This window comes from Nerophis ophidion, linkage group LG20 (assembly GCF_033978795.1).
Source record: "Nerophis ophidion isolate RoL-2023_Sa linkage group LG20, RoL_Noph_v1.0, whole genome shotgun sequence".
NCBI lineage: Eukaryota > Metazoa > Chordata > Actinopteri > Syngnathiformes > Syngnathidae > Nerophis > Nerophis ophidion.
The window spans coordinates 27,772,102-27,797,523 of record NC_084630.1 but is presented as its reverse complement, the minus strand read 5'-3'; the positions used below and the strand labels follow the sequence as shown (position 1 = coordinate 27,797,523).

At 38.7% G+C, this 25,422-nt stretch overlaps 1 protein-coding gene across 3 annotated transcripts in view; it reads right to left on the bottom strand.

The window, feature by feature from the left end:
- Positions 1 to 25,422, bottom strand: part of galnt7 (UDP-N-acetyl-alpha-D-galactosamine: polypeptide N-acetylgalactosaminyltransferase 7) — a 77,693-nt gene that overhangs the window by 2,389 nt on the left and 49,882 nt on the right. For all 3 annotated transcript variants that reach the window (XM_061880887.1, XM_061880886.1, XM_061880885.1), the window contains 5 exons: positions 16,932 to 17,047; positions 9,827 to 9,929; positions 9,658 to 9,756; positions 5,675 to 5,803; positions 3,363 to 3,393 (listed from right to left, as the gene is read on the bottom strand). In XM_061880887.1, coding sequence (XP_061736871.1) covers positions 3,363 to 3,393; positions 5,675 to 5,803; positions 9,658 to 9,756; positions 9,827 to 9,929; positions 16,932 to 17,047 — 478 coding nt within the window. The remainder of the gene's footprint in view (positions 1 to 3,362; positions 3,394 to 5,674; positions 5,804 to 9,657; positions 9,757 to 9,826; positions 9,930 to 16,931; positions 17,048 to 25,422) is intronic.

Below are 25,422 nucleotides of genomic sequence, written 5' to 3'. Positions count from 1 at the left end.
GGAGTTTTCTACCGATCACCACCTGGTGGTGAGTTGGCTGCGATGGTGGTGGAGGATGCCGGACAGACATGGCAGGCCAAAACGCATTGTGAGGGTCTGCTGAGAACGTCTGGCAGAGTCTCCTGTCAGAGAGAGTTTTAATTCCCACTTCCGGAAGAACTTTGAACATGTCACGAGAGAGGTGCTGGACGATTTTCCGCACATCTATTGTCGAGGCGATTGATTGGAACTGTGGCCGCAAGGTGGTTGGTGCCTGTCGTGGCGGTATTCCTAGAACCTGTTAGTGGACACCGGTGGTGAGGGATGCCGTCAAGCTGAAGAAGGACTCCTATCGGGTTCTTTTGGCTCATAGGACTCCGGAGGCAGTGGACAGGTACCGACAGGCCAAGCGGTGTGCGGCTTCAGCGGTCGCGGAGGCAAACACTCAGACATGGGAGGAGTTCGGGGAAGCCATGGAAAACGACTTCTAGACGGCTTCGAAGCGATTCTGGACCACCATCCGCGGCCTCAGGAAGAGGAAGCAGTGCACTGTCGAAACCATGTATGGCGGGGATGATGTTCTGCTGACCTCGACTGTGAAAACCTCCTCAATCCTACCAACACGTCTTCCTATAAGGAAACAGTGCCTGGGGAATCTGTGGTGGACTCTCCTATTTCTGCGGCTGAGGTTGCCGAGGTAGTTAAAAAGCTCCTCGATGGCAAGGCCCTGGGGGTGGATGAGATCCGCCCGGAGTTCCTTAAAGCTCTGGATGCTGTGGGACTGTCTTGGTTGACAAGACTCTTCAACATCGCGTGGATATCAGGGGCGGTACCTCTGGATTGGCAGACCGGGGTAGTGCTCCTCTCTTTAAGAAGGGGAACCGGAGGGTGTGTTCCAACTATCGTGGGATCACACTCTTCAGCCTCAAGGTCTATTCAGGTGTACTGGAAAAAAGGCTATGCCGGATAGTCGAACCTCGAATTCAGGAGAAAGTGTGGTTTTCGTCCTTTCCTCCAAACAAATTTCTGGCTATTGTGGCCAAACAGCTCAATTTTTGTTTAATCTGACATTACATGGACAAAGATAAGACCTTCTGGAGGAAAGTTCTGTGGTCAGATGGAACAAAAATTGAGCTGTTTGGCCACAATAGCCAAACAATTGTCTGCAAAAAAAAATAAAATAAAAAAAAATAAAAAAAGAGTTGTAGAAATAATTGAAAACTCAAGAAATTATGTTCTTTACAAGTGTATGTAAACTTTTGACCACAACTATGTAATATTTACATATTATATATACAGTAATAAATTATATAACATATACCAAATCCCAATTACATGTACAATACTACTGTATATGTGACAGCTGCAGCAAAAAATAAAAATGTATGAAAAAGCATAAAAGAGGTGCTTCGAGCAGCAGCATGTTATTGTTAGTATGTTCAGGCAAGATATATTTTATCTTACATTCTTTTTATGATTATTCAAACTCAACTGCCCTCATACAGAGCTCCTCCCCTTTCTGGCAGATAACAGAGGTGGGGGAAAAAACTGATTACTTTAGATGCATCGCCATTCAGACATGGACAACAATAATATTGATGAGTAAACGTCAATAATCCATAATCGACTTACTTATTGTCAATCATGTAATGCAGACAGTTTTAAAATTTGTGGATCCGACCAGCTTTTATTTGTGCACTTTTGTTTCGCACACATTTCCATTAATTTAATAAATGTAATAGGATTTAGTTGAATTGTTTCTTATTAAAAATTCACAGTTTTAAGAAGTTGCAAGTAATAAATGTTTCATAATTAAGTGGTGCCCAAAGAGGACCACCTCTAGCTGATAGGTTGATCTAAACCAGGGGTCACCAACGCGGTGCCCGCGGGCACCAGGTAGCCCGTAAGGACCAGATGAGTCGCCCACTGACCTGTTCTAAAAATAGCTCAAATAGCAGCACTTACCAGTGAGCTGCCTCTATTTTTTACATTTTATTTATTTAAAAGCAAGCTGGTCTCGCTTTGCTCGACATTTTTAATTCTAAGAGAGACAAAACTCAAATAGACTTGATCTTCACTTGTTTAAATAAATTCATTTATTTTTTTACTTTGCTACTTCTAATTTTCAGAAAGACAATTTTTGAGAAAAAATACAACCTTAAAAATGATTTTAGGATTTTTAAACACATATACCTTTTTATCTTTTAAATTCTTTCCTGTTCTTTCCTGACAATTTAAATCAATGTTCAAGTATTTTTTTTTTTACTATTGTAAAGAATAATACATACATTTTAATTTGATTATTCATTTTAGCTTCTGTTTTTTCGACAAAGAATATTTGTGAAATATCTATTCAAACTTATGATTAAAATTCAAAAAATTATTCTGGTAAATCTAGAAAATCTGTAGAATAAAATGTAAATCTTATTTCAAAGTCTTTTGAATTTTTAAAAAAAGTTTTGTACTGGAAAATCTAGAAGAAATAATGATTTGTCTGTTAGAAATATAGCTTGGTCCAATTTGTTATATATTATAATAAAGTGCAGATTGTATTTTAACCTATTTAAAATATGTCATCATAATTCTAAAATTAATCTTAATCAGGAAAAATTACTAATGATGTTCCATAAATTATTTTCTTTTTTATTTGAAAAAGATTCGAATTAGCTACTTTTTCTATTCATTTTTTGCGGTTGAATTTTGAATTCTAAAGAGTCGAAATTGAAGATAAATTATGTTTCAAAATTGTTTTTTCATTTTTTTCGTGTTTTCTCCTCTTTTAAACCATTCAATTACGTGTTTTTTTCAAAATGTATTCTCTACAAAAAACTTTCCGTAAAAGGAAAAAAAAATATACGACGGAATGACTGACAGAAATACCCATTTTTTTTATATATATAGATTTATTTATTAAAAGGTAAATTGAGCACATTGGCTATTTCTGGCAATTTATCTAAGTGTGTATCAAACTGGTAGCCCTTCGCATTAATCAGTACCCAAGAAGTAGCTCTTGGTTTTAAAAATGTTGGTGACCCCCGATCTAAAGTCTAAATAAGCACTTATACAAGCTCATGCCCAAATGCATGAACCCTATAATTTCATGCTTTAGCATTGTTTCAGAGTATCTCACATTGACAATAAAGCGTTCTATTCTGTACTTAAAAAAATGTGATTACACATACATGTAAAAGTTCACTACTACACCCCCAGCAGTCATACATCCAACATGAAAACAGATGACTCAAACCCACAGCATGTTACCTCACCTGCAAATACTTTTGCTTAATATTTGGTTAATTCTGTCATAAAATTAGTCATACATACAGTACAATGCATCAGTTAGCATGGATCGTGTTGCTTGATTAAACCCAGACAATATTTACCTGTAGGTATGTGCATGAAGCGATGAAGATCCTGCATGGGTGGGAGAGGAAAGAAAAAAAAAAGAAAGTAGTTCAAGTTAAACATGCTTCTTGCAAAATTCATTGGTTAAGTTTTAGTACGAGTCTTAAAGGGGAACTGCACTTTTAATTTTTTATTTTGAATCGTTCACAATCATTATGAGACAAGAAAACAAATATTTTTTTTCCCCCCTTTCTAACATGTAAAAATTGGCTCGTTCCAGTTAGCTAGCCATGTAGCCAATGGGAGCAACAAATTCTACTGCTAAATCACTATAAAAATGCCAACAATACTTAATTCACGTTCCATAACCTGTCAATAACCAAACTGTAGCAAGATAGTTATAGTAAGAGCAAACACAGAGGAACTCTTTTTCTAACGTGGTAACACATCGGTATTAGCCGTAAAAGCTAACAAGGACAAGAGATGAGCTAGCTTCTACGTCAGCACAAAACAGGTTTGAGTTTGTAATGCACAACACAATGTGATGAGACACCAATCTGTGCTGACTGAAAAACATGATTAATCAAATAAGACACGTTTATTTTTTTCCATTCTAAAATGTAAAAATTGGCTTTTCTCCCCCCCCCCCATTTACTTCCGGGGTCATGATTAATACAGACGTTTTGTTAACGCTATATTATAAAAATATAATGCTATATTATAAAAATATGACGCTATATTATAAAAATACAGACGTTTTGTTAACGCTATATTATAAAAAAATTTTAAAAAACAATTTACAAACACAAGCTATGAGATGACATAAGAGGAAATTTGAACCCAGAAGTAAATGCGTCATCCCATAGCTTGTTTTTGTAAATTGTTTTTTAATTTTTTTTATAATATAGCGTTAACAAAACGTCTGTATTTTTATAATATAGCGTTATATTTTTATAATATAACGTTATATTTTTATAATATAGCGTTAACAAAACGTCTGTATTAATCATGACCCCGGAAGTAAATGGGGGGGGGGGGTGAGAAATTTGGCGTGACAGATTGTTACAAATATGCGCCACACTGTGAACCCACAAGAATGACAAACACAATTCGGGAGAACATCCGCACCGCAACACAACATAAACATAACAGAACAAGTACCCAGAACCCCTTGCAGAAGTAACTCTTCTGGGACGCTGCAATATACCCCCCCTCTCACTTGAGTTGATTTATTTTGGAAAACCTTGTTACATTGTTTAATGCATCCAGCGGGGCATCACAACAAAATTAGGAATAATGTGTTAATTCCACGACTGTATATATCGGTATTGGTTGATATCGGAATCAGTTATTAGGATATCGGCAAAAAACCCATTATCGGATATCTCTTGTAGAAATGTACCTAATTGCAGGAAATCTGGTCTTGATTTCCAAAATTTTCTTTTGTGGGTTTTGTGGCAATATAAATGTTCCTCTTTTTTTGTCAGTTTTCCTCAAAGGGTGCTCACATGCCTGTACTTGTGTGCCTCCACTTTGACTGTTTCTTCTCCCCGTCAGCCATTTTGTAGTTTTTAACGCTTACGAACTATACACTACTTTGTATTAGAAAGGTACAGTACGGGCCAAAAGTTTGGACACACCTTCTCATTCAACGTGTTTACTTTATTCTCATGACTATTTACATTGTAGATTGTCACTGAAGGCATCAAACCTATGAATGAACACGTGGATTTATGCACTTGACAAAAAAAGGTGAAATAACTGAAAACATTTTTCATATTCTAGTTTCTTCTTTGCTCTGATTACTGTTTTGCACACTCTTGGCATTCTCTCGATGAGCTTCAGGAGGTAGTCACCTGAAGAGGTTTTCACTTCACAGCTGTCATAGTTTTTGATGCCTTCAGTGACAATCTACAAGGTAAAAAGTCTTGAAAATAAAGAAAACACATTGAAATGCGAAGGTGTGTCCAAACAGTTTGCCCCACAACAAAAGGAGAGAGAAAAAGGAGGTTTTTTTTGACAGAGAGAGAGAGAGAAAGAAAGAGAGACAAAATGACAAAAAAAGTAATAAAAATACTGAAATTAAAAAATAGATCAATCGCACATGAAGTTGTACTAGGTAAAAAGAAAACCAACCATGGCAACATAAGGTACACCCAAAGCATTTAATACTTCCCTGGACTAAGAGTTTTAATATATAATTGAAGGGTTAGCAACCGAGAAGGCCCTCTCGGAGCTAAATCATTTGTTGACTTTAGTTGTGACTGTCTTCATTTTTTATGGAACAGTGAATAGACTTTTGACGTCAGGTTATATACCGATGCAAATTACTGCATGTTTGTGTTTTTACCTTGAATAACTTCCACTCACAGAACTGCTTCTGGTCACAATGAGTGATGATGACAGCCGAGTTGTCACTTCCTTGGGTCAGACACTGGTCATACTGCATCAGTTGGTTGGCCTCGTTGATGCGAAACAACTAAAAACACACACAACCACATTATACGTGTGCGTATTACACACCTGGCAACGCAAGTAAACCTACCTGACTTGTGCAAGGTCGGATATCATTGAAATTAAATGTTATTGTTCCCTCTGTACAAATAACTTTTGGGATTTTTAAGAACATCAACAAGTGGAGTTATGTTGGTTCTTTAGCACAGTCTGCTTGTATTTATATAATGTAGGGCAATAAAACTTAAAAAATATGAATTCAAAAAGTTATACATTGTTTGATTAATCATGTATATTTATTATCACACAACTTTAGTATGCTTAAAGTCCTTTGCTATAGTTATTAGCTATTGTGCTTAAGCTGTACTTTTTCTATCTGTGCAAGGACAAAAACTTATTGTCTGAGTGGTGGCCTCAGCCATAGATGTTATCTTTCTTTTAGCCCACAAACAGCCAAGGACTTCAAGGACCTCAACGAAAATAAGACGACAGCACGCAGACGAAGCAGAGACGAGGCGAACTCACAAGGCCGCTAACAGCCAAGGACTTCGAGGACCTCAACGCAGATAAGACGACAGCACGCAGAAAAAGAAGAGACAAGACGAAATCAAGAGGCCCCAGCACATTCCGTCACGTATTGTGCGTCCTGGACCTGCTTTGCGTAGTATATATGACCAGTTCTTTTAGAGGCGGCCTCAGTGATGTTGACTGTGGAACTCCTCAATAAATAGAGGGACGCGGGAGCTGAACCTTGGAGCGTAGGGCGAGACTGTGACTAAGTGTGCAGCTCCATGAGTTCTCCTCATGAGCTAAATTGAACTCTGTCTTTGCATGGTTCCTTGCATCTGTCTGTTTAATAGATGTCATCAGTGTTTGAACCTGACATACATATTATCTTGTTCTAGCATAAACTATAGAATAATCGGCTCTAAGCGCCTTAAGGATATCGGCTTTGCAGCCCACAGGTATTTTTTTTTTGTTGGGTTGATGAATTTTTTTAAATATAAAAAATAAAGATAGCACATAAATATAAAACAACACACAAACATGGTCCGCATTAGAACAGTACAGGATGATTAAGAATGGAGGTTGAAAAGAAAACGGGAAAATAAATAGACATTAACCATCAACAATTGCAATTGGCACTAATTGACTATTTTTAAAAAAATCTTCAAAAAGTAATCCAACCATCCAAAGTTAGATAGAAATGTTCTGATCAACATTTTTGGCATCCAATCTGACTTTATGGCCTCAGATTCGAATTGATTGATTTTTTGGCAACAGTTTATAGAATTGAATATGTGTTATAGCAAGTAGCTAAAGTACACCCTTTTATCTTATTCCTTCTAGAATGTGTTAATTTATGGTAAATCCGTTAATGTATTAAATTAAATATGTGGTGGTGTGGCTAGTGCACAATAACTAAACAATAACAAAAAATATTATTGGCTCAAATTTAAATCATTTGGGTTTTGCCCTTTGAGCCTTTTGGTGCCCAGAAATGTACTCCTTAAGTTTGTAAACAATAACAAACATGACCAAAAAATATTCTTTTTACGCAAAAAAAAAAAAAATCAATTTGATTACTTTGTTATCGTTAATACACCGATACCATACAAGGTATCTATAGATTCGACATGAGGATCGATCACTCCTACTTTACATTGAGGCCATGTCCACAGAAACATGGAGACTTAATAAAGGCATACTTATCTCTGCATTTCGGTCTCTTGTCCACATGCAAACACTTACTTTTGTCTTTAAAAAGTGTTTCAATTCCATGAGTATTGGGCTTCAGCAGCAGAGTTGTGCTTTTAACACAAACAAATGATTCATATTGGTCTCAACGCTCCGTGTAAGTCGGGGTAAGCAACGCGCGGCTCTCGAGCCCCAAGCAGCTCTTTAGCGCCACCCTAGTGGCTCCCTAGCGCTTTTTTAAAAAATTTATGAAAATGGAAAAAGATGACGAAAATAATATATTTTTTGTTTTAATATGGTTTCTGTAGGAGGACAAACATCACACAAACCTTCCTAATTGTTATAAATCCCACTGTTTATGTTATACATGCTTCACTGATGAGTATTTGGTGTTCATCATGTTGTCCTACTAATTTTGGAAGTCCTTAGTTTAGTTTAGTTTATTAAGGATCCCCATTAGTCTACACCGCAGTGGAGATTATTCTTCCTGGGGTCCAGGCAAAAAACATCACACAACCACAGAACAAAAGATTAAAATGCAGTACAACATGATCCAATAATAAATTGTCATAATACAAAAATAGCAACAACAAAGAACCAAAAAATACTAATAAATTTTGTTACATAATTTTCATACCAAAGATAAAAATAGCAATATAAAAATAGATATACTGTATACATTTTTGCAAAAATAAAACAAAGAACCAATGGCCTAAAATATACACATTAGTGTACCAAAGACAAACAATAAGTGACGAAAAAGTATCATCCATCCATTTTCTGCTGCTTATCCCATAATCAATAAAATACTCAATAGTCCTTGAGCGCGCTGTACTTTGTTTACCAACCCTTCCACAGAAAGACGTGTTTTATGCCACTCCTTCATTGTCTCATTTTGTCCAACTGTGCGTGAATGCACAAAGGTGAGCTTTGTTAATGTTATTCACTTGACTGCAAGCTAATGGATGCTAACAAGCTATTTATGCTAGCTGTGTGTACATAATGCATCATTATGCCTCGTATTTTAGGTATATTTAAACTAATTTTATTTGTAGTTTCCATTCTCTTCAACTTGAACACACACATCTTTACCTTAGGCCATTCTAAGCCAGTAATTTCCAGGAGTTACCATACCCTCTAAAAGCCTCTGTTTTAGTAATGTTTTCCAATGTTGTAAAAATATGTACGTAGAATAAATATTACATTTCAACATTTCTGTCAACGAAGTTTTGCTTCAGCCTGTGACACATAATAGTTTTGATAGTAGGCTAATAAAGCTATTATAGACACTTGCATCATGTGTAGCCTTCATTATTACTTTCTATTCTAAAAAAAAAATCAATAAAGTGAGTCGAAACTGCGTTTCCTCGGCGGCAGGAGCTGCGAGCGCCTCCTCTGACAGCGCGCTAAGAGGCGCCTCTGCTGACAGGGCTAAGACACGGCCCCACTCGTGCTGAGCGCAGCACGCCCACGCAGCAACGAGCCTGCAACACTTATGTAAGGCTTTACATTTTTTGCGGCTCCAAACAGATTTTTTTTTTTTGTATTTTTGATCCAATATGGCTCTTTCAACATTTTGGGTTGCCGACTCGGGGTGTAAGTGCAGACTGGTTTTAAAAATAATGTACAGGTCAGAGTATGTCTAATATATACATAAAATAAATATTGCAACAACAGACAGGTAATGCCACCAAGTCAGCTGTGACTGCTTTTCCAGTCTTCTGATTGGACAAAATGTACATGCCAGATGTATGTGTTTTTGTGCAGACATGGACAGTTTTTGAATGATACATTTGTCTGGATGGAGATCGTTTTAATTCCAAATATGCATTTTAAAAATGATCCTTGTCATCCTGCTCAGTGTGAAAAATTACAATTGGATAAGAACATAGTCTTGCACTTTATTTTGTATGTCATCAATTATATTTGACTGATTAACATATCTTCACCAACACTGTGTTAGTTTTAGTGTGTTTTGCAAACAAAAATGTGAAAAATATTCTATATGTTTGCTTGTATGTGGCCCTTGGTCAACACAAATGCATTAAGGGTTGTAAAAGACGCTCCCGGTAATTTTTCACTTGTTGCTTTTAATATGAATGCATCTCAAGAGTGTGAGGTTTTGTCCAATAGCAAATGTTAAGGTTATGGGCTGAGTAAGAAAAACACAATTTTCTTTACCTGATTGCCACCCATTCTGTGACATGGTCCTGTTTCCACATTGCCTCCATTTGTGCGTCCCATACTGTCAATACAGTAGCTTGACTCAAAGCCCCGAATCTTCACAAAAACACACAGATTACACGTCATGATCACTTAGCAGATTTGTGTCTCATCTACACGTGCATACCTCTCCCCATTCCACATTTTTTGGAGGCATGGGATAGTGTTGTGGGATGTCGTAAGCTATTTCCTCCATGAACCATTTGAAGCTCTTGCATCGATGTTCTTCCCTAAGAATACAAGATGGTCTGTTAAGTGCTGTAATGATGCAAATGGTAATACAGATGTTAATGAGTTTCCATTCACAAACTTACTGTGTTAAATTGCATTCTTTATGTACTAGTAGAATGGAAAAACATATTAAAACTACAAAACCCAAAACCAGTGAAGTTGGCACATTGTATAAATGGTAAATAAAAACAGAATACAATTATTTGCTAATCATTTTTAACCTATATCCAATTGAATAGACTGCAAAGACAAGAAATGTAATGTTCGAACTGGAAAACTTTATTTTTTTTGCAAATATTGTGTCATTTGGAATTTCATGCCTTCAACATGTTTCAAAAAGCTGGCACAAGTGGCAAAAAAGAAAGTTGAGGAATGCTCATCAAACGCTTATTTGGAACATCCCACAGGTGAACAGAGTAATTGGGAACAGGTGGGTGCCATGATTGGGTATAAAAGCAGCTTCCATGAAATGCTCACTCATTCACAAACAAGGATGGGGGAGGATCACCACTTTGTGAACAAGTGCTTGAGCAAATTGTCGAACAGCCTAAGAACAATATTTTTTCAATGAGCTATTGCAAGGAATTTAGGGATTTTACCATCTACCGTACATAATATCATCAAAAGGTTCAGAGAATCTGGAGAAGTCACTGCACGTAAGCGATGATACTATGGACCTTCGATTCCTCAGGCGGTACTGGATCAAAAACCTACATCAGTGTGTAAAGGACATCACCACATGGGCTCAGGAACACTTCAGAAAACCACCGTCAGTAACTACAGTTGGTCACTACATCTCTAAGTGCAAGTTAAAAACTCTACTATGCAAAGCAAAAGCCATTTATCAACAACACCCAGAAACGCTGGCAGCGTCGCTGGGCCAGAGCTTATCAAAGATGGACTGAATATTGGAAAAGTGTCCTGTCATCTGACGAGTCCACATTTCAAATTGTTTTTGGTAACTGTGGACATTGTGTTCTCCGGAAGAAAGAGGAAAAGCGCTGCTTCCTGTACAACAGCAATCTTAGCTTGGTGGACAACCGCTGGTTTTCACTTCCGGGAAGAAGTCACATGTTGGAATACAAGCAATTGGTTGCTGTTGCTAGCAAAACTGAAACACATCTTCCTCAGAGCAAAACTGTAGTGTCTCCAGCCATCTCTCTTATGCACAACATTGAACAACGTTATTATGCATGAAAAAGTACTTAATTACCATAACTTCTGGACTATTAGGCTGCTAATTTTTTCCTAAACTTATAAAACGGTGCGGCTTATTTATGGATTTTTCTTTGCAGGCGGCCATAATACAAGTAGTTAAAAAAACTAAAAAAACAAAGCAAATACACTGAAAAGGTGTTTGTGCTATGTCGCCATCTTTTGGACTAGTTCGCTCACAGCAGGTGCTGCAGTGTCTGTCCTTTTATTTCGTACTTTCAACCAGAAGTAGAAGTGTCGTTCAGTCTTCTAGCCCTCCATCGCGTTTTTACTCTTATGGATTCTTCATTCATCACGCAAAGCAACGTTTTTAAGTATTACAATATAACTACAACTATTCATATTTACTAAACCGTCCCATGTGTGATGTCTGTAGGAGTGTTTTCATGCATATTTTTATGTGCTATTATGCTGTAATGACGCTAGCATTGTTAGGATTAGCTAATATTCCAACACGTTTATGAGTGTCTGTGTTAATATTGTAACAGTTAACCTGAAGTGTCCCTTCGATGACGTCAGAGTGTCAACGCAGCACTGACGTCATCGGAGGGCAACAGTGTTGTGGTGGTGGAAACTCAGAGGAAAATAAAGCAGAAAGCACATTCGCTCCCAATGAGAATCAGTTCAGTTTGTCCTTTAAAAGAGTATTTCTAAACGCCCTACAGCTTGGACACGACATTGTTGGCAGCGGTGTGTACCTGGTAGGGCCGGGTGATATGGCCTTTTATTAATACCTCGATATTTTTAGGCCATGTCACGATGTACGATATATATCTCGATATTTTGCCTTAACCTTGAATGAACACTTGATGCATATAATCACAGCAGTATGATGATTCTCTGTGTCTACATTAAAACATTCTTCTTCATACTGCATTAATATATGCTCATTTTAAACTTTCATGCAGAGAGGGAAATAACAACTAAGTCAATTTACCAAAACTGTGTTTATTAAACAGTTATAAAGCAGTGGCACAAACATTCATGTCATTTCCAAAACAGAAAGTGCAAGATTGCCAGAGACATTTTAAAACAAGCTATGAGTGCACCTTTGTGCATGATGTCACCAAGTTGACATATCAAAACAACACTAATATAAAGTGCACTTTTTGTACAGAACACCACTACAATAGTTTAAAACATAAAGTGCACTTTTGTGCATGATGTCACACAAGATATTTAATAAGTGTCAAATAAAAATCAGCAACATAATAGGAAATCAAATAGTGTATGTTCTTCACTATGTGGTAGGTTCCTGCGGATGTTATCTCCTTCTGTTGACTATTTTTTTTCATACGGTGTTGATCTGGGAATAGTTGTTTCGGCATTTGGTTGGTGTGACATCGAATGGAGATGTTGGGATGCGGGGCTTCAAGCACTCTTCATTCTCTGACTTTTCAAATGATGCTACATTAGCAGTGCTGCTACTTCTTGTAGCAACGCTTTTGCTGCATAATTGTTCAACATATTCCCACTTGAAGCCAAACCACCACCAGACGATGGACTCTGTGCTGTTTTTCTTGGAATTCATTCTTTCTTCATTTGTTACCATATTTGCACCTTCTCTCTGGTATTACCACTCGCACCGCACCGTTAGCATCACATTTACCATGAATTGATTAACCTGAGTCCTTACTTAAACAAGTTGAGAAACTTATTCGGGTGTTACCATTTAGTGGTCAATTGTGCGGAATATATACTTAACTGTGCAATCTACTAATATAAGTCTCAATCAAAACAGCTGACGTTACCATTTAGCTACCTGTCTGCTCCGTGGGAGCGTGTGACGTTGCACACGTGACATGTGTAAGAAGGTGCGCTTGTTTTAGGTCTCTGTGAGAAGGAGAGACAAGAAAGAGTGGGAAACGCATGTAGTGTAATGCCCGCAGCTAAAAGAAACTGCTTGAGAGCATATACTCGAATTAAGGCTGGCCGATATATCCATATACACGATATATCGCGGGTTTGTCTCTGTGCGATATGGAAAATGACTATATCATGATATTCAAGTATACGTTCTCACGCAGTTGCTTTTGGCTGCTGGCATTACATTACAGGCTCTCCTCACTCTTTCCTGTCGCTCCTTCTCACAGACAGCAAGCGCACCTTCTTACACACGTCACAAACTGTCACGTCATACGTCACATACGTATACGCCCTCGCAAAGCAGAGAGGTAGCAGCATGGGTAACGTTAGCTTTGATGCTAACAGAGCCGTTCGAGTAGAAATGAGAGAGAAAGAAAGTGCGAATCTGGTAACACATGAAGGAAGAATTAATTCCCAATAAAAACAGCAGGGGTCCATCGTCTGGCGGTGGTTTGGCTTCAAGTGGGAATATAAAGAACAACATATGTAATTTGTCAAGTGTGGGCCAAAAGTGTTTCTACAAAAAGTAGCATTACTGCTAATACAGTATGTAGCATCATTTGAAAAGTCACCCGCTAGAGAATGAAGAGTGCTTACTCCGCATTTCAACATCTCCGTTCGGTGCCACACCATCAAAATGCCAAGGCAAACACTTCCAGATCAACACCGTATGAAAAAAAATTGTCAACAACAGAATTTAATAACGTCCATAGTAACCTACCACATAGCGAAGGACGAACACTATTTGATTTCCTATTATGCAGCTCATTTTTATTTGACACTTAAAATGTCTCTGACAATCTTGCACTTTCTGTTTTGGAAATGACTTGAACGTTTGTGCCACTAAATAAATGATAAATGGGTTGTACTTGTATAGCGCTTTTCTACCTTCAAGGTACTCAAAGCGCTTTGACACTACTTCCACATTTACCCATTCACACACACATTCACACACTGATGGAGGGAGCTGCCATGCAAGGCGCTAACCGGCACCCATCAGGAGCAAGGGTGAAGTGTCTTGCTCAGGACACAACGGACATGACGAGGTTGGTACTAGGTGGGAATTGAACCACGGACCCTCGGGTTGCGCACGGCCACTCTCCCACTGCGCCACGCCGTCCCACTACTTAATAACTGTTTAATAAATACAGTTTTGCTAAACTGACTTTATTGTGATTTCCTTCTCTGCATGAAAGATTAAAATGAGCATATATTAATGCAGTATGAACAACAATGTTTTAATGTAGACACATAGAATCATCATACTGCTGTGATTATATGTATCAAGTGTTCATTCAAGGCCAAGGCAAAATATCGAGATATATATCGTGTATCGCGATATGGCCTAAAAAATATCAAGATATTAAAAAAAGACCATATCGCCCAGCCCTAACTCTAATATCACGATATAATCATTTTCTATATAGCACAGAGACAAACCCGCGATATATCGAGAATTTCGATACATCGCCCAGCCCTAGTACCTGGCATTAGAGGTTTTTTTCTACCAAACTTTCTAGTCAGCTCTGTTAGCCAGGTAGCTCCGGTGAGTGGCATGTTGGGCCCAAAATGTGAGTGTTTGGACGACAACATGGACAATAATTATTTTGTGTGTGCTGCTGCGGGGACTGTTGGCCTGAGTAGAGTGAAAGTCGACCTCCTGGTGGAATCTCATGGAAATGGCGAGAAGTCCTTTGTTATGTAGGAAAAGCTGCCGTCCGCGCACAAGCCAGACGCGGTGAATACGCTGCTGCTTTAGCGGGTCAAGACTGGATGGTACAGCTTTCTCATTAAGGGACAGTTTGTCACCGGACGTCCAAGGTGATTATGAGCGCGAAAGAAAAGTTGAAGGAGGCTTTTGGAAAAAATAGTTTCTCCTGTATTTTCAAACGTGCATCTCGGCAGGTGCCCGCCAGGCAAAAGAAGGTTTGGATGTCTATGCGGCCGACGTCTCAAGGCTTGTGGCGGAGGCTTTTACAGAATATGACCAGAGACAGACTTTCAGGCGCTTTCTGGCTGGTCTTGACCCAGGGTCATGTGTCATGAGCAGGGGGCTGCAGACGTGGAGGAAGCATTGATCATTGCAAGCCGTTGTGAACGTGCCAGGCAGGCTCTCAGGGCCAGCACACCTGTAATGCCCTACTCCATCTCACATCCTCAGGTGGTGGCAACCATTGAGGATGGAATATACTCTCGTGTCGCGTAGCTTGAGGTAGTGCGGGGGCCTCTAGTGCAAAACATCTAGGCCAGGAGTCGGCAACCTTTACCACTCAAATAGCCATTTTGACCCATTTCACAAATTAAAGAAAACAATGGGAGCCACAAAACTCTTTTGAAATTTAAAATGAAACAACACTGCATACAGAGTTTTGTTTTTTTACTTTGTGCTATGTATTAACCAGGGGTCTCAGACACACGGCCAACACCTTATTATGAAAATTTAATGTTAGTGCGGCCCACAAGTTTTATATGAGTGACGCTTGACAGCATCACACTTGGGAGTGTCACACTTGCCAACACTCCCAATTTTTCCGGGAAACTCCCGAATTTCAGAGCAACTATTCTCTCGAATGTCTGCTGATTTTCACCCAAACAACAATAATAAAGGCGTGCTGTGATTGCACTGCCTTTAGCGCTCTCTCCAACCTGAACAAACAGCTTGCCAGCCCTGTCACATGTTGTATGTGGCTTCTACAGGCACATGTAAGTGAGTGCAAGTCATACTTGGTCAACAGCCATACAGGTCACACTGAGAGTGCCTGTTGAAACAAGCTCTACTCCGCAAAGCGAAAGCCATTTATCAACAACATCCAGAAACGCTGCCGGCTTCTCTGGGCCTGAGATCATCTAAGATGGACTGATGCAAAGTTGAAAAGTGTTCTGTTGTCTGACGAGTCCACATTTCAAATTGTTTTTGGAAATATTCGACATCGTGTCATCCGAAACAAAGGGGAAGCGAACCATCCAGACTGTTATCGACGCAAAGTTCAAAAGCCAGCATCTGCGATGGTATGTGTGTGCATTAGTGCCCAAGGCATGGGTAACCTACACAACTGTGAAGGCACCATTAATGCTGAAAGGCACATACAGGTTTTGGAACAACATATGCTGCCATCTAAGCGCCGTCTTTTTCATGGACGCCCCTGCTTATTTCAGCAAGACAATGCTGAGCCACATTCAGCACGTGTTACAACAGCGTGGCTTTGTAAAAAAAGAGTGCGGGTACTTTCCTGGCCCGCCTGCAGTCCAGACCTGTCTCCCATTGAAAATGTGTGGCGTATTATGAAGCGTAAAATACGACAGCGGAGACCTCGGACTGTTGAACGACTGAAGCTGTACATAAAACAAGAATGGGAAAGAATTCCACTTTCGAAGCTTCAACAATTAGTTTTCTCAGTTCCCAAACGTTTGAGTGTTGTTAAAAGAAAAGGTGATGTAACACAGTGGTGAACATGCCTTTTCCCAACTACTTTGGCACGTGTTGCAGCCATGAAATTCTAAGTTAATTATTCTTTGCAAAAAAAAAAAAAAGTTTATGAGTTTGAACATCAAATATCTTGTCTTTGTAGTGCATTCAATTGAATATGGGTTGAAAAGGATTTGCGAATCATTGTATTCCGTTTATATTTACATCTAACACAATTTTCCAACTCATATGGAAACAGGGTTTGTTATAACATTTACAGAATTTTTCTGTGTAAACAACTCATTTTGCAATGTATACTATCTTCTAGTTCAATATACCGGTGTGCTATGTAGCCCATAAAATACGATAGATTTATCTTTACTAGAACACATCTTAAAGGCTTTATTCTTATGACTACTAAAAAAATATTAAATTGAGACATATGTAAATACAGTAAGTACTCCAAGAAACAATCAAGAACTTTTTTTTATGTGTGTTATGATAGCTTTAATACCTGAAGCGTTTCAGCTGGCTGATGTCTCCATAGGCAAGGGTTAGTGTTTCAGGGCGGCTGGCGTAGAAGTAGTCCCTATATTCATCCCACCATACCTCCACCACACGAACATAATTCTGCACACATACGTACACAATTAATATTTGGTTCAAGAAAATTGATGAAAACAGGAACATTTTAAAGAACAAGACTTGGGATGTTTACTGCAACTCTGTACTATGAAGCAGGGTCGTAGCATCAAATTTTGGCCCGCTATGCACATGACTCCTAAAAGGGCTGCTAGCTCATCCCAAACCAAATGTCGGCGGCATTATACACTCACATTTGGTTTGTTTACATCAGGGGTCGGCAACCTTTTCCACTCAAAGAGCCATTTCGACTCATTTCACAAATTAAAGAAAACAATGGGAGTCGCAACCATTCTTGCGAATATCTGCTGATGGTCACCCAGATATCAATAATAAGGGCGTACTGTGAAGCCATTGCCTTTGACGCCTCCTACAACATGTACAACAGCTTGCCAGCCCAGTATCCTGTTGTATGTGGCTTCCGCGGATACACGTATACCACTGCAAGGCATAGTTGTTCAACACCCATACAGTTTACACTGAAGGTTGTGATATAAACAACTTTAACACTCTTACTAACATGCGCCACCCTGTGAACCCTAACCAAACAAGAATAACAAACACATTTCTGAAGAACATCGGCTCTGTAACGTTGCCTTTGACGCCTCCTACAATATGTACAACAGCTTGCCAGCCCAGTATCCAGTTGTATGTGGCTTCCGCAGATACACGTACACGACTGTAGGAATAGTTGTTCAACAGCCATACAGTTTACACTGAAGGTTGTGATATAAACAACTTTAACACTCTTACTAATATGCGCCACCCTGTGAACCTTAACCAAACAAGAATAACAAACACATTTCTGAAGAACATCGGCTTGTAACACATTATAAACGCAACATAACAATTACCCAGAATGCCATGCATCCATGACTCTTGGCTATATTATGCACGCGCCCCTAACCCCGCTAACCTCAACCGACGCACAGAGGAAGGGCGGGGGTTTGGTGCTAGCGGGGTGTATAATATAGCCAAGAGTCATGGATGCATGGCATTCTGGGTAATTGTTATGTTGCGTTTATAATGTGTTACAGAGCCGATGTTCTCCCGAAATGTGTTTGGCATTCTTGTTTTGGTGTGGGTTCACAAGTGTGGCATATATTAGTAAGAGTGTTAAACCTTCAACCTTCAGTGTAACTTGTATCAACAAGTATGCCTTGCAATCTCATTTGTGTGACAATACAAGTAGCAAAATGCATGCGTCCGGCTGGCACGCAGATATCATGGCGTAAAGGCTTGCGTAATGACATGTTGTAGAGGACGTTAAAAGTAAAGCCATCACGGCATGCCCTCAATATTGTAGTCCGAGCGAAAACCGGAGAATGTTAACCCCGAGTGATGTCTGGGAGAGGCACCAAAATCCGGAAACCCCCTGAAACAATCAGGGGTGGTCGGCGATTATGCAGCTGAGCCAAATCAGAGTGGCCAAAGAGCCGCATGCGGCTACGGAGCCACGGGTTGACGACCCCTGGTTTACGTGCACTAAAAACAAAATATTGCATTAATTTGGCTGAAACCAGATTTGTAAATCAAATCCATTCATCCATCCATTTTCTACCGCTTATTCCCTTCGGGGTCGCGGGGGGCGCCGGAGCCGATCTCAGCTACAATCGGGTGGAAGGCGGCGTACACCCTGGACAAGTCGCCACCTCATCACAGGGCCAACACAGATAGACAGACAACATTCACACTCACATTCACACACTAGGGACCATTTAGTGTTGCCAATCAACCTATCCCCAGGTGCATGTCTTTGGAAGTGGGAGGAAGCCGGAGTACCCGGAGGGAACCCACGCAGTCACGGGGAGAACATGCAAACTCCACACAGAAAGATCCCGAGCCCGGGATTGAACCCAGGACTACTCAGGACCTTCGTATTGTGAGGCACATGCACTAACCCCTCTGCCACTGTAAATCAAATGTAAACCTTAATTACATTTTTGACTTTAAAAGATGGGGTTGACATAACTAGACTAGAAAATATATATATGTAACACCCTGAAATAATTTGGTTATTATGTTATTTACACCAAAATGCTCAAACCCATCAGACACCTGCAACAAGTGCTTGAAGAAAATATTGTGCAAGTAACATCATTTTACTTACTTCATTTTGCTTAATTGACACACAACACTTGCATATAGGATTAATTAACGTGGCCTCGATTGTGTGTCAACTATGAATTTCAGCTCCATCCATCCATACATTTTTTACCGCTTGACCCTTTTGGGGTCGCGGCTGGTGCTGGAGCCTATCCTAGCTGCATTCGGGCGGAAGTGAAGTGAATTGTGAATTATATTTATATAGCGCTTTTTCTCAAGTGACTCAAAGCGCTTTACATAGTGAAACCCAATATCTAAGTTACATTTAAACCAGTGTGGGTGGCACTGGGAACAGGTGGGTAAAGTGTCTTGCCCAAGGACACAACGGCAGTAACTAGGATGGCACAAGCGGGAATCGAACCTGCAACCCTCAAGTTGCTGGCACAGCCACTCTACCAACCGAGCTATGCCGCCCCACGGCGGAAGGCGGGGTACACCCCGGACAGGTCACCACCTTATCACAGGGCCAACACAGATAGACAGACAACATTCACGCTCACATTCACACACTAGGGACCATTTAGTGTTGCCAATCAACCCATCCCCAGGTGCATGTCTTTGGAGGTGGGAGAAAGCTGGAGTACCCGAAGGGAAACCCACCCAGTCACAGGAGAACATGCAAACTCCACACAAAAAGACCCCGAGCTCAGGGATCAAACCCCGGACCATCGTATTGTGAGGCACACGCACTAACCCCTGTTCCACAATAAAGATCATGGGTGTCAAACTCTGGCGCACGGGCCAAATTTGGCCCGCCGTGTAAATTAATTTGGCCCTTGAGGCAATATCAAATTAACATTATAGCTGGCCCGCCGTTATTACACAGCAGCGGTGCCGCTGTAACACCGCAATTTCTCACATTTGCCAATCCTCCCGAAAATCTCCTGCCAATTTCTACCCGGACAACAATGTTGAGGGCTTCCCTTAAAGGCACTGCCTTTAGCATTCTCTACAACCTGTCGTCATGTCCGCATTTCCTCCATACAAACAGCGTGCAGGCCCACTCGCATAATATATGCGGCCATTACACACACATAAGTGAATGCAAGGCATACTTGGTCAACAGCCATACAGGTCACACTGAGGGTGGCCGTATAAACAACTTTAACACTGTTACAAATATGCGCCGCACTGTGAACTCACACTAAACAAGAATGGCAAACACATTTCGGGAGAGCATCTGCACTGTAACATAACAGAACAAATACCCAGAACCCCTTGCAGCACTAACTCTTTCCGGGCGGTACAATATATTTTGATATTTACCTCAGAAGGCTGCAAATAGAAAAGAGGCATTAAATTTGTATTAAAATTTTATTTGATATGCTATTGATATTTTTTAATTATTGTTCCATCCATCCATTTCCTACCGCTTATTCCCTTCTGGGGGCGCGGGGGGCGCTGGCGCCTATCTCAGCTACAATCTATTATTTGAAACTAAATTTTGCATGTCACTATAAAGTTACTGTATATAAGCGTTGCTTGTTCAATGTTCAATTCAAAACTTGTTTGGGTCCCTATTAAAAGGTTAATTTGTTCAACCTTGCCCCGCGGCTTTGTTCAGTTTTAAATGTTGTCCCACTCTGTATTTGAGTTTGACACGCCTGATATAGATCAATACAATCAATTAGCATATCAGGTGGGTGTGCAGTTAAGCAAGGTATGTTTTGATGCCATGTAAAAACTGACAGCAAATTCTATCTTGCATTTCAGCAACTTTATGGATTATTAGATTACTTTAATAAAAAACCAAAAACAAGGCAGCAGTAAGTTATTTTTTAGGCTTCTGATTGGACAAAATTAAAATTAAAACTAGTGAATGTGGACATATATCTTTTTGAAACTAAATTTTTTAGTTTCAAAAAGTTTAATTTTTTAACCATAGCATTGTTACACCTGGTTAGTGGGTTAAACCGGGATTCTTTATTTATTTTGGTTAAAAATAAATAGAGTTTATTTATTTTTTATTTATTTGTTTGTGTGACAATACAAACAAATAAATGTAAATTACCGTATTTCCTTGAAATACGGTAATTTAGAATATTTTGTGAATACATTACAAAAGAAAGAAATACAATGAGATTATAGGGGAATATAATGTATACAATTATGAAAACAGTGATTTTGTGAAAATAATACCATATTAAAAAAAATAAGACACTGTCAATGATAAGGAAAATTTAGGGCACTAAAATATCATCAATCAGATATGATTTGGAACTTTTGCATGTTCAAGTAATAAAAAAGACCTGTAATATTTCAGTATGTAGCATTTTCTTCATTTACTAGCTTACTTTAATAAAAAAACAAAAACAAGGCAGCAGTAAGTTATTTTTTAGGCTTCTGATTGGACAAAATTAAAATTAAAACTAGTGAATGTGGACATATATATTTTTTTGAAACTACATTTTTCTCCCCCGAAAAAAACGTTTTATCTTGGCTTTTGTTAGTAATCCGTTCCGAAAAGTCAGATGAAGACTGAATCCTACAAAAATGGAAGCACTTTTCCCCACAAGAAATAAAGTAAATCAAATGAATATGTTCCAGTTCCCTAAAATATCAACACAAAATAGATTTTATAGAGCACGACCTGCGATGAGGTGGCGACTTGTTCAGGGTGCAACTTGCCTTCCGCCCGATTATAGCTAAAATAGGCCCCAGCGCACCCAGCGACCCCAAACGGGAATAACCGGTAGAAAATGGATGGATGGATGGATGATTACAGTTTTACAGAAAACAACTTGAGTCCAAATTTGGTACTGTACATTTGCAAATGTGATATGACAAAAATAAAATTCCTTGAAAATAAGACATTGAAGTCTTTCCCCATTCAGAAAGTACATGCAACTAAGCTATTCAATTGTGCACATTGAACCTACAAGCTGTGCTCTTTTAGCGTGAATAATCAAGTGAAGTGAATTATATTTATATAGCACTTTTCTCTAGTGACTCAAAGCGCTTTACATTGTGAAACCCAATATCTAAGTTACATATTTAAACCAGTGTGGGTGGGCACTGGGAGCAGGTGGGTAAAGTGTTTTGCCCAAAGACACAACGGCAGTGACAAGGATGGCCGAAGCGGGGATTGAACCTGCAACCCCCAAGTTGCTGGCATGGCCACTCTACCAACCAAGGTTGGTAGACCTATAGCGGATTTATAGTTGGTAGAGTTAGCTGTTAGCAAGGAAAATTTACAGTTGTGATCAAAATTTTTCAACCCCCACACAATTTTGGTGTTTTAGCAAGTTGGACATTTATTCCGTATTTTTTTTATAGTCATATCAAAAAAAAAAGTGTCAAATAGACAAATGCGACTTAAATTGTAACACTGTATTTTACAAAATACCAAAAAAGGAAATTTTTCTTAATATCTCATTGACAAAATTATTCAACCCGTTGAAGATCATAACTCTTAAGAACAAAATTTGAATAAGGTCTTTTCAATCAGGTGTTGAAAACACCTGTAGATGTGATTAGAACCATGACGAGCAACAGTTAAACTGATTGAAAAAGACTGACGCTCAGCTTCTTGTAGATGGTCAATGGTGTATTTGCAACATGGTGAAGTCCAGGGAGTGGTCAAAGAAGTCAAGAGAGGAGGTAATTTCTCTTCATAAGAAAGGATATGGATATAAGAAAATAGCCAAGACATTACACATTCCAAGAGACACAGTTGGGAGCATAATTCGTAAGTTTAAAGCTAAAGGCACAGTGGAAACACTACCTGGGCGTGGTAGAAAGAGGATGCTGTGTGCGTACAGTGTTGAAAACCCCCCGGGTAACAGCTGAGGAACTACAACAGGACATTGCAGAGGGGGGAACGCAGCTTTCGTCCCAGACAATAAGGTGTGCACTACGAGATGAAGGCCTCCATGCCAGAATTCCCAGGCGCACCCCACTTCTGACTACCAGGCACAAGAAAAATAGACCCCAGTATGCCAAAAATCATCTGGACAAACCCCAAAGGTTTTGGGAAACTGTTCTATGGAGTGATGAGACAAAACTGGAAATCTTTGGGCCTATGAATCAACGTTATGTCTGGAGGAGAAAAAATGACGCTTACAAAGAGAAGAACACCTTGCCTACTATTAAGCATGGTGGGGGGTCAATCATGCTCTGGGGCTGTTTCTCTGCCTCAGGTACCGGGAATCTCCAGCGCGTTCAAGGCATTATGAATTCTATTTCCTAGCAGGATATATTAGCTGCAAATGTCATGAAGTCAGTGACGAAGCTGAGACGTTGGACCTTCCAACAGGACAACGATCCAAAGCATACCTCAAAATCAACATCAGAGTGGTTGCAGAAGAAGGGCTGGAAGACTCTGGAGTGGCCTTCACAGTCCCCAGACCTAAATCCTACAGAAAACCTGTGGTGGGACTTGAAGAAGGCAGTTGCAGCACGCAAGCCCAAGAATATGAATGAACTGGAGGCCTTTGCCCAAGAGGAATGGGCTAAAATACCTGTAGATGGTTGCAAGAAGCTTGTGTCCGGTTATGTATCACGTTTGAAGGATGTCATTACTGCCAAAGGGTGTTCTACTAAGTACTAAAGATGCATGTAACTAGGGGGATGAATCATTTTTGTCAATAAGATATTAAGAAAATTGTCCTTTTTGGTATGTTGTAAAATACAGTGTTACAATTTAAGTTGCATTTGTTTATTTGACACATCTTTATTTGATATGACTATAAACAAAATACGCAATAAATGTCCAACTTGCTAAAACACCAAAATTGTGTGGGGGTTGAATAATTTTGATCACAACTGTAGACAAAAGGTGTCTGTATGGTGGACCGCTGAACGGAGTAGAACGACAACACCTGCCAGAAATAATAAATACAAATAATAGATTTTATATGTTATGCACTTTTCATTTAAATAAATCTTAATGTACAAAACAGTACAAAACCAATATTGAAAACTAAAACACTGAAACAGATAAAATACTAAGACTAAAACACAACATTGACTCAAAATAATCGGTTTTTGAAGAGTGTACAGTGTTTATTAAAAAAAAAATAACTTGGTCAAAAGATTTTAGTGTGTGTATAAGCACTTTTTGACCACATTCAAAACTACAGCGATAATAATGATAACTGTGGTAAGAAATGTTCATATTGCATATTGTTACATCCTTAGTGTGGACATGACCTAAATACTGTACATATTTTAGAAACGCTGAAAATTGTAGAAGACCTCGGAATTTTAGGTAAAGCAATACACATCCTGAACTTTAAAGCATTGCATGCTCTTTATTGTACTCTATTATTGCCATTTCTTAACTACTATGTGGAAGTTTGGGGACACATATGATAAAAAAAGCACCTTAAAAAATGTTTGTACATTACATAAAACACTAAGAATAATATACAATGTATTTTTTATAAAGTCACAAATAAAACGAATGTATGGATCTGGTGAAATTAAAAAAAATGTTCAAAGAAGGAAACGGAAAATAGAATTTGAGGAGCAAAATTAATTTTAAAGCGTCATTGTATTAACACAACTACTAAATGTATGTGCCTATCAGTTTGTAGGATGACTGTGGACTCAATTAGATGAGGATATCAAACAAAGCAAAACATAATTCAATTCTTCACCCCCAAAATTCAGATAGGTAAAACAAGGAGCAGAAAAACAAAATATCTTAATTTATACAAACAACATTTGATTAAATGAGTGGTTTATAATTGTTAGTATTCCTGGATTTGATTATGTATGATATGCATCCTATAAAAGTATACCAAATATCATTATATAAGGTCATTTGTGCATTGTCTAATATTTTTGAAGAAGATATATTATCATTATTATTATTATTACTATATCTTCGTGATGGTATCATTATTATTATTATTATTATATCTGAGTGATGGTGTGTGTAATTTTCGGACACACACCATGTTTCGTTCTTTTTTAAATTTAGTTTTAATATCAGTATTGCTTTTTTAAAATTATAATATTGTACTGGAGATGCAATTTTTTTTTATATCAGTGTATTTACAAAAAACTAAACCAGTGAAGTTAGCACGTTGTGTAAATTGTAAAAAAAAAAAAAGAGAATACAAAGATTTGCAAATCCTTTTCAACTTATATTTAATTGAATAGAGTGCAAAGACAAGATATTTAATGTTCGAACTCAGAACCCTTTTTTTTTTTGTTGCAATTTATCATAAACTTAGAATTTAATGGCAGCAACACATTGCAAAAAGGTTGGCATAGGGGCATTTTTACCACTGTGATACATGGCCTTTCCT